Source organism: Eubalaena glacialis, chromosome 11 (assembly GCF_028564815.1).
Source record: "Eubalaena glacialis isolate mEubGla1 chromosome 11, mEubGla1.1.hap2.+ XY, whole genome shotgun sequence".
Classification (NCBI taxonomy): domain Eukaryota; kingdom Metazoa; phylum Chordata; class Mammalia; order Artiodactyla; family Balaenidae; genus Eubalaena; species Eubalaena glacialis.
Window position 1 is genome coordinate 20,012,133 of NC_083726.1, and position 13,515 is coordinate 20,025,647.

Below are 13,515 nucleotides of genomic sequence, written 5' to 3' on the forward strand. Positions count from 1 at the left end.
AAGGGTCAATCAGGGGACCTAGCCTGCTATACATCTGTAATCAGAAGTCTGAACAGACTCTTAAGAATTATTTTATGTAAACAGGCACTCTCTTTTCCAACTGGTTTTTTCTTAATTTTCAATTAAAAACACAGAAAATAATTGGATGAAATGTAGCCAAAATGAAAACATAGTTAACACTATGTGCTTTTTCTGGGAAGTAATCTCTAATGGAAGAGTTTTGGAAAAGATTCAGAAGGATAATCAAACATGAAAGAGTGTCACAGTATCAGTTATAAGAACAAAAAAGAAAAAAAAAGCTTTCAGTGTTATTAAAGGTAAAAGTCACCTTTGCGAATTTAGTAGAAGCAGGTATACTTATATCATTTTGATGTTTTTGTTAATGTTTCCAAACAATGTACTTTGAAATCAGAATCACTTCTTATTCGTTTTCATGTAATTCTCCTGATGCTCTTCATCACACATTAGTGATCAGAAATGAGATGTAATTCCCCAATCCCTGCCCGCAAGACCTGAGTAGGATCTTACTGTAAGTTGAAGGGAGTTTTGCCCTAACTCATGGATTGTGCAAGAATGAACTGCTGTTGGGTTTGACTGATTGTAGATGGGTTGTGGTGTGGTGTATCTGAAGGCTATTGAATGCAACTTACAATGCTTAATAAAAATCTTTATTCTTTTAGTATAAAAAAAAAAAAAAAAAAAAAAAAGTCACCTTTGCGCTCTTTTCCCATTCCTTCTACAAGAACAAATATTCTAAATTTTAAAGATGATATAATCCCCTGAATGAACTGTATTTAGGAAAAATTCATAAGATTTGTATTTCAGTTGCTTGCCAAGCTCAGCATTTTGACCCTTAGCAAAATACCGCAAACACCAGTGCTAAGACTAGTCTATTGCTATACGTTCACTACAAGAGCCAACATTAGCTCTTCAAATACCTGCTCAGCAACATAGCATAATTCAAATTCTTGCCTCTAGAGCCTAGAAACTCCTGAAGTTTTAACCCAAATGATGCCAGGACATTTGTCATAGGCACTGGGGATACAAAATGAATAAAAGATTTCTTTTTAAGAGGTCACGATTGATCAGTTGATACAATGAGATACCAAAGGTACAGAGGGGATTTAAGTGGGGAGGTAAGAGAAGAAGGAGGTCTTCAGGAAAGCATCCCAGAAGATATGACTACTCTGGATAAACATTAATAGAAGAATTTAGGTGAGAAAGAGGTTAACTGCAGTTCCTGACTGCTAAATGCATCACATTAAAGCTCTGGGGCAGGGCTTCCCTGGTGGCACAGTGGTTGAGAGTCTGCCTGCTAATGCAGGGGACACGGGTTCGAGCCCTGGTCTGGGAGGATCCCACATGCGGCAGAGCAATTGGGCCCGTGAGCCACAACTGCTGAGCCTGCGCGTCTGGAGCCTGTGCCCCGCAACGGGAGGGGCCGCGATAGTGAGAGGCCCGCGCACCGCGATGAAGAGTGGCCCGCGCTTGCCACAACTAGAGAAAGCCCTCGCACGAAACGAAGACCCAACACAGCATGCATGCATGCATGCATGCATGCATGCATAAATAAATAAATAAATAAATAAATAAATAAAGTAGCTATTAATTTAAAAAAAAAAGAAAAAAGAAAAAAGCTCTGGGGCAGAAACAGAAAAATGAAGCTAGTGAGGAAAAACACAATTAAATCCCCAAGACTGAATCAAAACACAGTGACTGAAAGAGAACAATAAGCAATAATACAAATAATGGGCAATATTTTAAGAATTACTGACTATCTTTACTATATAGAATGACTTGTCTTTTCCCTACCATCTTTAAGAATTTGATAACTATTTGCTAAGTAAATTATATCTCTAAAAATTAAATGTGATTAAAGGTACTACATGAAATGTATCAAAAATGATTCTGAAATATTTTTAAATGAGAAATGTAACATTAGGATTCTGGACTGGATAATTTCAGCTAGGCTTAATATTCTATGAATGCATAATATATAGTCCAATAAATATAATGCAGGTGTGTACTAAAAAGTTGTTATGTAATAAAATTGAAATACAGAATTTTAAACATTTGAACAACAGGGTACTAACTAATTTATGTAACCTGAAACTCCTCATTTAAGATGTTTTTCAGGTGAAAGTACAGTATGTATTTTATGGTGGCACCTACTGGCAAAGTGTAGAAATGCAGCCATACTATAGCTAAGATGGTCTGATGAAAAGCTGGCAGCAGAGAGATAAGTGTGATTTGGATTCCTCCCCTGACCATTCCTTGGACTCAAAGATTACTGTGATTCCCTACCACCACCACCACATTATAAGACAAGTAGTACAAACTTACACTCAGCTACAAGGGTTAAATACATTTTTATCTCTGAGTTTTAAGGTTGAGGGACAGAGGCCAGTCAGGGTGAGATACAACCAGGAGGTAGAGAGTATAGAATTTGTACACCATACTGAGGTTTCTGGATTTTTATCCTGTACCTAATATGGAATCATTGAAGGATTTAAATTATGGTGGTAACATCTGCTGCTTTGAAAAGACCACTGGCAGCAGTGAGGACAACAGGATGGGGCAACTCAAGACTGGAGGCAGAATGAACAACTTGGAGATAAGTAAAAAAAGTCCAGGCAAGAAAGGATGAAAGTCTGAAAACAGACTTTCCATAAAAAATGGAAATAAGATAGTAGCTATAGGAATAGAGATAAAAGAAAGAATATGAAAAATGTTAAGTAAGAAGAATTGATGGATCTTAGTGAATGAAGGGACAGAGAAAGGGAGAATGGACTTGAGGACATGGGGAGGGGGAAGGGTAAGCTGGGACGAAGTGAGAGAATGGCATGGACATATATACACTACCAAATGTAAAATCGATAGCTAGTGGGAAGCAGCCGCATAGCACAGGGAGATCAGTTCAGTGCTTTGCGACGACCTAGAGGGGTGGGATACGGAGGATGGGAGGGAGGTTCAAGAGGGAGGGGATATGGGGATATAGGTATGCATATGGCTGATTCATTTTGTTGTACAACAGAAACTAACACAGTATTGTGAAGCAATTATACTCCAATAAAGATGTACTAAAATAATAATAATAATAATAATAAAAAGATATGTTCCAAATTTCTGCTTGGGCAGCTGGAGGCAGAAAGGCTTCATCAAGCTGGGTACTTTGGGAGGAGGTACTTGTCAAGCAGGTACGCAGGGAAAGATGAAGATTTAGTTTGGGAGATGCTAAGTTTGAGTTTCATTTGACGTAACAACCTATAGGTACATAAATATATATTTTGGAAACTCAGGAAAGAGTTTGGATTTCACTGAAATATGGATTTAGAATTTGCATATATGCAGTCAGAGAGGTAGAAAATAAGAAAACAAAATATCAGAAGTTATGGGAAAAAGAGTTCTAAAAGAGAAAATGATCAAACTTCAGGACTCAAAAGAGACCAGAGGCTATGCCAACTAGAAGATCATAAATGATCTTTCGCAGAACAGCTTCAGTAGAGTGGAAAAGTGAATAAGTGTGAGTCAGTTAAACACAGACAAGTAAATAAGTATTGAGTGCCTACTCTGTGCCAGAAACTGTGCTAGGGCTAGGGAATACTAGTGAAGAAAATCAATAAAGCCCTCATAGAGTTTACAGCCTTATGAGACATATTCAAGATATTTTAAATCATTAGAAATTGGGAAGTGGAATAAAAGACAGTATTTTTTCAAGAATTTGAGCTATAAAAGGAAGGAACTGACAAAAACAGAAGATGATTTGTTGTTTTTTCTTATAATCTTTATAGACTGTGGCTAAAGGACTAGTAGAAGTTGAAATTATGAGACAAAATGAATAACCAATGAAACATTGTCCCAATGGGTTACCCATACTATAGGAAATATCCTGTCTTCTCCCCCTCTGGACTTCATTTCACCACCATTCTCCATGTCTGGTTAACTCCTTCAAGTTCATCCTTCAAGATTAAGCTCAACTGTTAACAAACATCCAGGTAAACACTCCTGACACTCTTATCCCTGGCTCCCACAAACTAGGTCAATTGTCCTTTCCTCTGTACATCTTTCCATTATTACATAAATAGAATACATGTTGTAAGCTTTTGATAACTTTACTATTTATAATCATGAAATGCATATATACTTAACATATGCAAAAATCATCTTACAGAAGAAAATAGAGACTGCTCAGATGGACTATTTAAACACCCACTTCTTCAGTATCATCCCTAGAACACAGAGTAATTGCGCATTATGACCAAACAGGATATTCAAAATAGATGGCTGCTAAATTGAAGAACTGAAGTGTACCCTAGGTGCCTCTAAAACGTACTTCTACCCTTTTGTACAAAAGTGTGTGTATGGATGTACTTTTACCCTGTTAACTTACCCCAACTAGAAATTCCTCCAAAAAGGAATGTAATTATAACAAATTACATTGGATTGAATATATGCACTTATATCTGCTCCCTCCTAAAGTGCCACTAAAGTGACAAAAAGGAAAATGTTTTAAATCCATAAAGAAAAACAGAATGGGAGAGGAGACAATAGTCGAGAGCAGAGACATATCATGAAAGTACAGAAAGATGAAGAGCAGATGGAAAGGTGATAACTGACTACCCAGAACACAGAAAGCTACAACATAAGTTAACTGCTAAAAGAGACACCAATAAGAAGTAATCTCAGAAACTGAAGGCAATACTGAAGGCTATGGTGAAGGTGTCATTGCAAATAAGAAAGCTGGTTGACAGTCTATGTGAGGAACACTTAGACCCCTGAATCTCCTCTCTTATTCTGAGCAATCAGGCTAGTGCACTTCTGTCACCTCAGCATGGAAAGCAGGATTACTCTGAAGAAACTAAGCCAGAGAGGCTCCAGACCTATAGGTACCAATGACTGAAAACAGAGGGACTGAGCAAAAGTCTACATATTGAACTGGGCAGCTCAGCATCAACCTACCCTACCTCAAATCCCAGAATACTGCTAGCCAGACTTACTGCTTTCAGAAAGAGACTAAAGGATGCCATTGTGGACATTTTGGGGTAAGTTCCAAAGAAAAGACCTGCAGTTATTCACATTTGGAGAATCCCCAGTAGAACAGCCAAGTGGCTACTATGCTATAATGAGGTCCACTGTATAGAGCTGCTAATCAGCTTTATAGGGTCTCATTTCTAAATATGAAACAACAGTCCAGAATCACCCTACATTTTAGGAACACCTTTAACATGAAAGAGGGCAAAAGAAACAAAAAGAAAAACATTCAACTAGATACAACAAAGACTATCCAGGTAGCAGATAAAAAATGATCATATAAATTAAATAACCTTGGAGAAATAAATGAAGCATAAGATCACATACAATCAAATGTGAGAATAATGATATTTATCTCCCATTTACTTTTTCTCAGAAAGCTACTTGAGCAAAATAAGGGGTTTAACCAATTAAAACTAAAGTCATGGAATCCTGGAAACAAGGCAGAGACAAAGAAAATTCACAAGGTGATGAAGCTTCATGGCTGACACTCTGAAACAGGCCTAGCAAGCAAAAGTATACAGACTGAATGAAGAAGATAGATGACTCTCCAGAAGGAATGTCTTCAATGGCAAAAATCAGAACTGATAGATGACCTAATAAAAAAGAAGAAATTGTATAGTTTCATTGGCAAACTTGATAAAGAATTGATAATAAATATATAAGAAGCAAAGCAAGAGAAAAAAGTAGATAATCATCGACTCTAGAAAAAACCAAAAATGTATACAAGAAAGGAAGTATAATAACAGTATATAATATAGCTTAGCTGTAGGCCATAATTACAGAGTTATAATAATGTAAACTCTAAAATATGATTTAACCTGATACTGTGGTATAACTATATTAGAAGGAGAGAAGAAGAGAAGTGTGTGTATGTGTCTGTGTGTGTGGTAGGAGGGGGAGAGGAAAAGAGGAGTATTGGGAGGTTGGCGAGTGGGTGGCAAATCCTCATTTTCCATGGTAGGAAGTTAATAAATAATGCCTAAAATTGAAACTCAAAATCAGCTGCATAGACCAACAAGGGCTTAATATCCAAGATACAGACAGCTCATATAACTCAGTATCAAAAAACAAATCAACCAATCAAAAATTGAGCAGAAGACTTGAATAGACATTTTTCCAAACAAGACATACAGATGGCTAACAGGCACATGAAAAGATGCTCAACATCGCTAATTATTAGAGAAATGCAAATCAAAACCACAATAAGGTATCACCTCACACCTGTCAGAATGGCTATCATCAAAAAGTCTACAAATAACAAGTGTTGGAGAGGATGTGGAGATAAGGGAATCTCAAACACTGTTGCTGGGAATGTAAACTGGTGCGGCCACCATGGAAGACAGTATGGAGGTTCCTTAAAAAACTAAAAATAGAACTACCATATGATCCGACAATTCTATTCCTGGGTATATATCTGGAAAAAATGAAAACACTAATTCGGAAAGATATAAGCACCCCAATATTCAGAGAAGCACTATTTACAATAGCCAAGACATGGAAGCAACCCTAGTGCTTAATCCAACAGCTAAGAATGAAATATTGCCATTTGCAACAATATGGATAGACACAGAGAATATTATGCTTAGTGAAGTAAGTCAGACAGAGAAAGACAAATACTAAATGATATCACTCATATGTGGAATCTAAAAAAATAAAGACAAATAAACATATACACAAAACAGAAACAGACTCACAGACATAGAAAACTAGTTTATGGTTACCAAAGGGGAGAAGGGGGAGGGATAAATTAGGAGTACAGGATTAATAGATACAAACTACTATACATAAAATAGATAAGCAACAAGGATTTACTGTATAGCACAGGGAATTATACCCAATATCTTATAATAACCTATAATGTAATATAAACTGCAGAAATACTGAATCACTACACTGTATACCTGAAACTAACATGATATTGTAAATCAACTATAGTTCAATAAAAATTTTAAAAATAGCTGCATAAAAATTTCATTTAAATGAGGTAAATACAGAAATAAACACATAAAAATATTAAAAGTCAATTCCTCTGAGAATTTTATTACTATAAGTCTATAGTACCATTTGACTTCAACAAAATATATCTATTTTGCTTTGCTAAAAATATAGTATTCTTTAAAATTAATTATCTGCTATCTCAGAAGAAATGGCTGGCCAATATATTATTTAGAAGTTCAGATGTCACTGATGTTGACTATAAGTCATATTCAAACCCTCTTCCAAATTCACTTCGTTGTAACAGATATCCATATAAGAAGACAGAAGGAAACAATTCAGAATAAAATCCTGAAAAAAATTCTTCTTGGAATCTTAAAATGGAAAGACGTTTCATAGAATAAGATATAGCGATTAAGAGAATGGGTTCCTGGGTCAGAAGTGAATTCAGATCCCAACTCTGCTACTTACTAACAATGTGACTAAGGTAAGTTACACCAGTGCTTCAGTTTCTTCCTCTCTAAACTGAGTATTTATCTAGCAACTACAATGTAAGGTTTTTTTAATGATCAAATGATAATCCCCATAAAGAGTTCAGTGTAATGTCTGACACATAGTAAGTGTTCAATAAATACCAGCTATTTTTATTAGTACTATGCTATGGCATACCCACCAAACTGACAATGATCTCCCATGATCGCTAGCATATACAACCCACTTCTGCCCCCCACAAATTAATCTAAAATTAACTCACCATAAAATACACCAGTATTATAAATGAGAGTCTATCTGATTAAAAACACCTCTTAATTCCAATATCATTTAAAAACAAATTCCAGATGAATCAAAAATTTATGCATAAGAAAATGAAAAAAAAAACCTAGCAGAAAATAGAATATAAAATTCATCATATTTTTATCAATTTCCTGACTCATTCTTGGTATGAGTTTCCTTTATTGCTAAACAAAAAGTTTAAAGAAATTATCTATTCAGTCATTTCCAATCCTCAAAAACCTATTTCTTCCAGAAAAAAAGTGAATGGTAAGCCCTCTTCTCTAGTCAAATTTAATTTGAACATGCCATTTGACTTTGGCAAAAATTTTAGAATCACAGATAAGCAGAAATTTAGGGGAAAAGGTCATGTGATTATAATTTATTAATCTAGATATTTATTAATTGAAGTATAGTTGATTAACAATGTCGTGTTAGTTTCTGGAGTACAGTAAAGTGATTCTTTTCCATTATAGTTTATCACAGGATATTGAATATAGCTCCCTGTGCTATATAGTAGGACATTGTTGTTTACCTACTTTATATATAGTAGTTTGTATCTGCTAATCCCAAACTCCTAATTTATCCCTCCCTCATCTAGATATTTTGTTTCTTCTTCCTAGTTTAGTCTGATGCTTGGTCATTTCAATAGCTCTTAATTTTTAATCTACCTCTGATTCTGTGAAGTTTTAAAGACAGACTAATAACACACATTTGTCATACCTTGGATTTGGTATTTCTCCAAGAATTTCATCTAATTTGTCAATGAAATTAATAAAATTAGACAATCCTTTTATATGTGTCCTTAGAGGATCAGATGGTGATGGTGCATATCCTTTCCCTCCAAGCTCTATTGTTCTAATAAATGATGTAGCCACCTATGAATTAAAACAAATAATTTGGTTATGTTTAATGATTTAGTAAGTTAAAACTACACCTTATTTTATGAAGCTAGGCACATTTACATATTTCTAGGTACACAGGTAAAGATAAGCACTTTTTATAACTCATGCCACATTTTCATTCAGAAGCAAATAATCAAAGAAACAACTGTCATGTAGAATTCATGCCAGCAAGGGTGATGGCAACACAGGTGGAGACTGAGACTGAGGAGCCAAGTTAGGGACAAATTAAGGGCGTAAGAATATGTTCATAAGAGTATATCATTGTTGGGAATTCCCTGGCGCTCCAGTGGTCAGGACTCTGAGCTTCCACTGCAGGGGGCTCCGGTTCGATCCCTGGTCAGGGTACTATGATCCCGCAAGCCGCACAGCATGGCCAAAAAAAAAAAGAGTATATCACTGTCTATAAAGAATTAGACAGTGATATTCTATAAAAAATAAATATATTCTTAAATAGACTGACTACTGGCCACTGGAATTGTTATATGGAACAAAGGAATTTTTCTGTGTCAATTGGGTTGATTTATTCAAAGTTGAACAATTAATTCAACTCTTCCAAGCCTTAGCTTCTTTATTTGTAAAATAAAGATTTAGACTAGATAATCACTAAGCCCCATCTAGCTTTCACATTTTAGGATCATTTGATCATGTGTAGTTCAAAAAGTCTTGCCTTTACAATGATAAAAATACATATATAATATGATGGCTATACATTAGGCCATCTCCATCAAAGACAAAATGTTCTAAAGCTGTATTTTCCAAAGCATATCCTAAGAAAGGAAAAATCTATGAAATTTAAATAATCTGGGGAAAGTTCCATGGTTAAATAACTTAGGAAACGACAGGTTAAATAACAAGGTTAACTTAAGCAGATTTCTTTATGGTAGGACTTCTTGGAAGAAGTATACATGCATTACATATATCCAGTAAGAGTATACACAATTTCCAACTTTTTGCCCTTGGAAACATTTATTCAAAGAGCATTGAACAGGAACTTTTGCCTCTGGAAATAATTTATTCAAGGAGAATCTAACAGGGCTAGCACTCCGCAGAACACATGTAGGGAAACAGAGCTTTAGAGAAATTCTCCCTTACGAACTTCGAAGGATATAGTAAAAAACAAAACTACCACGGATTTTCAAATACATGACATAGAACACATATTCACAATTTAAAAGTTGCTCTATCATAGTTACAAGAATTCTATATTAAGGTACATGGATCCACTGTTCAGAGAGTCTTTAAAATAAATATTGAAAATGTAACATGTCCATACCAAAAAGATAGACATCTGTTTCTCTCGAGCAGCATGTTTCAAATCAGTGAAGGCTTCTCTTCCAAGTCCTCTATCAGGAATATTGAGAATATGAGCCAGAGCCAAGTCATTCTTTGAATTCACTAGCAGGTTTAAATATGAGTAGATAATTTTCTTTGCTAGTAACTGTACCTGTGCAATAAAATATTTTCTTTATTGAAGATTTCTAAATTCATAAATAATCTTTTTATTTATTTATTTTTTATTGAAGTATACGTGATTTACAATGCTGTGCCAATCTCTGCTGTGCAGCAAAGTGACTCAGTTATACACACATAGACATTCTTTCATATTCTTTTCCATTATGGTTTATCACAGGATATTGAATATAGTTCCCCGTGCTATACAGTAGGACCTTGTTGTTTATCCATTCTAAATGTAATAGTTTGCATCTACCAACCCCAAACTCCCAGTCCATCCCTCTCCCTCCCCACCTCACCCTTGGCAACCACAAGTCTGTTCTCTGTATCTATGAGTCGGTTTTTGTTTTGTAGATAAACTTATTTGTGCCATATTTTAGATTTCACATATAAGTGATATCATATGGTATTTGTCTTTCTCTTTCTGACTTACTTCACTTAGTATGATAATCTCTAGTTGTACCCATGTTGCTGCAAATGGCATTATTTCGTTATTTTTTATGGTTGAGTAGTATTCCATTGTATACATGTACCACATCTTTATCCATTCACCTGTCGATGGACATTTAGGTTGTTTCCATGTTTTGGCTATTGTGAACAGTGCTGCTATGAATATAGGGGTGCATGTATCTTTCGGAACTATAGTTTTGTCCAGGTATACTCCCAGGAGTGGGATTGCTGGATGATATGGTAACTCTATTTTCAGCTTTCTGAGGAACCTCCATACTGTTTTCCATAGGGGCTGTACCAACTTACATTCCCACCAACAGTGTTGTACAGTTCCCTTTTCTCCACACCCTGTCCAGCATTTGTTATTTGTAGACTTTTTAATGATGCCCATTCTGACCAGTGTGAGGTGGTACCTCATTGGAGTTTGTTTTTTTTTTAACATCTTTATTAGAGTATAATCGCTTTACAATGGTGTGTTAGTTTCTGCTTTATAACAAAGTGAATCAGTTATACATATATCCCCATATCTCTTCCCTCTTGCATCTCCCTCCCTCCCACCCTCCTTATCCCACCCCTCTAGGTGGTCACAAAGCACCAAGCTGATCTCCCTGTGCTATGCGGCTGCTTCCCACTAGCTATCGATTTTACATTTGGTAGTATATATAAGTCCATGCCACTCACTCTCTCACTTCGAACCAGCTTACCCTTCTCCCTCCCCGTGTCCTCAAGTCCATTCTCTAGTAGGTCTGTATCTTTATTCCTGTCCTGCCCCTATGTTCTTCAAAACCTTTTTTTTTTTTAGATTCCATATATATGTGTTAGCATACGGTATTTGTTTTTCTCTTTCTGACTTACTTCACTCTGTATGACAGACTCTAGGTCCATCCACCTCACTACAAATAGTCCAATTTCGTTTCTTTTTATGGCTGAGTAATATTCCATTGTATATATGTGCCACATCTTCTTTATCCATTCATCTGTCGATGGACACTTAGGTTGCTTCCATATCCTGGCTATTGTAAATAGAGCTGCAATGAACATTGTGGTACATGACTCTTTTTGAATTATGGTTTTCTCAGGGTATGTGCCCAGTAGTGGGATTGCTGGGTCATATGGTAGTTCTATTTTTAGTTTTTTAAGGATCCTCCATACTGTTCTCCATAGTGGCTGTATCAATTTACATTCCCACCAACAGTGCAAGAGGGTTCCCTTTCCTCCACACCCTCGCCAGCATTTATTGTTTGTAGATATTTTGATGATGGCCATTCTGACTGGTATGAGGTGATACCTCATTGTAGTTTTGATTTGCGTTTCTCTAATAATTAGTGATATTGGGCATCTTTTCAAGTGCCTACTGGCCATCTGTAGGTCTTCTTTGGAGAAATGTCTCGTAAGGTCTTCTGCCCATTTTTCGATTGGGTTGTTTATTTTTTTGTTGTTGAGTTGTATAAGCTGTTTATATATTTTGGAGATTAAGCCCTTGCCTGTCGTATCATTTGCAAATATTTTCTCCCATTCCAATAATCTTTTTTTAATATGCAGTAAAAATACTTATGATCATTCAATGACAATATCTCACTCAGCTCTTTGGGAAAAGAGAATTGCCATATAAACCAAAAGCTTGGGTTGAACAATGAACATATCCTGGCTCGTGAAACCAACTTGCCACCAACAAGAATCTATAAGTAAATAACAACTATCATAATTGTTGGAAAATGCTTCTTAGAAAATGATATAAAACATACAGCTGCATTTCTGATGAGACCTGATCTCATTTCCCTACATACATTTGCCATTAAATAATCACCAACAATGAAGCTCCCTGAAGCGTAGGGCATGGGCCAACTGGCACCATTTGGCCCTATACCCATGTCTCTTTACAGGGCAAGATATAAGGGCTGAAGTTAAATTGTTAAACTTCTGAAGAATTACTAGGTACTGACTTTCACAATACCAAATAACCAACTAAGTATTAAAATAAAGAGATTCAACCAAATGTTAGCAAATAATAGCAAGTAGTTGATGTTGACATTAACTGGCCTAAAACAGAGCTATAGACTGTTCAAACACAAGATAAATAACATTTGTGAGAACTTGATAGGGGCAACAGTTCTTTCATATATACGGCACTTGTCCTTCACAGTCAAGTGATAAACTAGGGTATTCAATGATCTTTTTCTTAAAATTAGCTAACTACAGCTTTTCAAGGCCTTGCAACTTCTAGTACTACAGAAGTGATACTGTGAACTCCCACAGGTAACAACTACAAAATATTAAGTAAAATTTTTAAAACATAACTATGTAAAGACACTGGAAAGCATCCAAAAAGCAGACACAAGCTGGAGGAGAATTTAATGTTATAAGAACTGCAAAAAGAAGGGTAAGAATTGCAAGTTTGTGGTTATTCAAGGCCCTACAACTTCCAGTAATGGGGGAGATGCAACTGATCATGTGAACCCCTTAAATAACAAACATTAAATATTAAATAAAAAATTTTAAATAGTATTTAAAGACACTGGAAAGTGTCCAAAAAATAGAGGCTGGAGGAACATTTAGTTTTAAAAGAACTGCAATAAGAAGGGTATGAATTAAGTTTGTGGTTTACTGGCCCAAGTTTCATGACTATATAAGTGACTAAAGGTGTCAGAGATTAGAATTCAGAGCTGGGAAAACAGCTAGAAATTTAAAGGAGGAAATCCTGGAAACAATTGAGAGCATAAATAGCCAAAACCCCTAGCTGACAGCAAAACTATGCAAGCATGGGGAAGATTCCAGGGGGTCCATCAAAAACACAGACAGAAAACAGAAAGAAATATATTAGAAAGATTGAGCTATAAAGAACCAGAGCTATGCGTCTGAAGGTTTGCTAAACTGAGTGCACTCTACAACTGTGTATAGCTTAAGTGGCAGAAAACTGAAGCTGAACAGGCTTGAAATGTTAAGTATACAAAGCCAAAACCTGTCAGAA

General features: G+C 35.8%; 1 protein-coding gene across 1 annotated transcript in view; it reads right to left on the bottom strand.

Annotated features, from left to right (window-relative positions):
* Positions 1-13,515, bottom strand: part of PARPBP (PARP1 binding protein) — an 85,211-nt gene that overhangs the window by 30,322 nt on the left and 41,374 nt on the right. Inside the window, exons 5-6 of the mRNA XM_061206558.1 lie at positions 9,919-10,089; positions 8,464-8,618 (exon numbers count right to left, since the gene is read on the bottom strand). Of these exons, the coding sequence (XP_061062541.1) occupies positions 8,464-8,618; positions 9,919-10,089 (326 nt within the window). The remainder of the gene's footprint in view (positions 1-8,463; positions 8,619-9,918; positions 10,090-13,515) is intronic.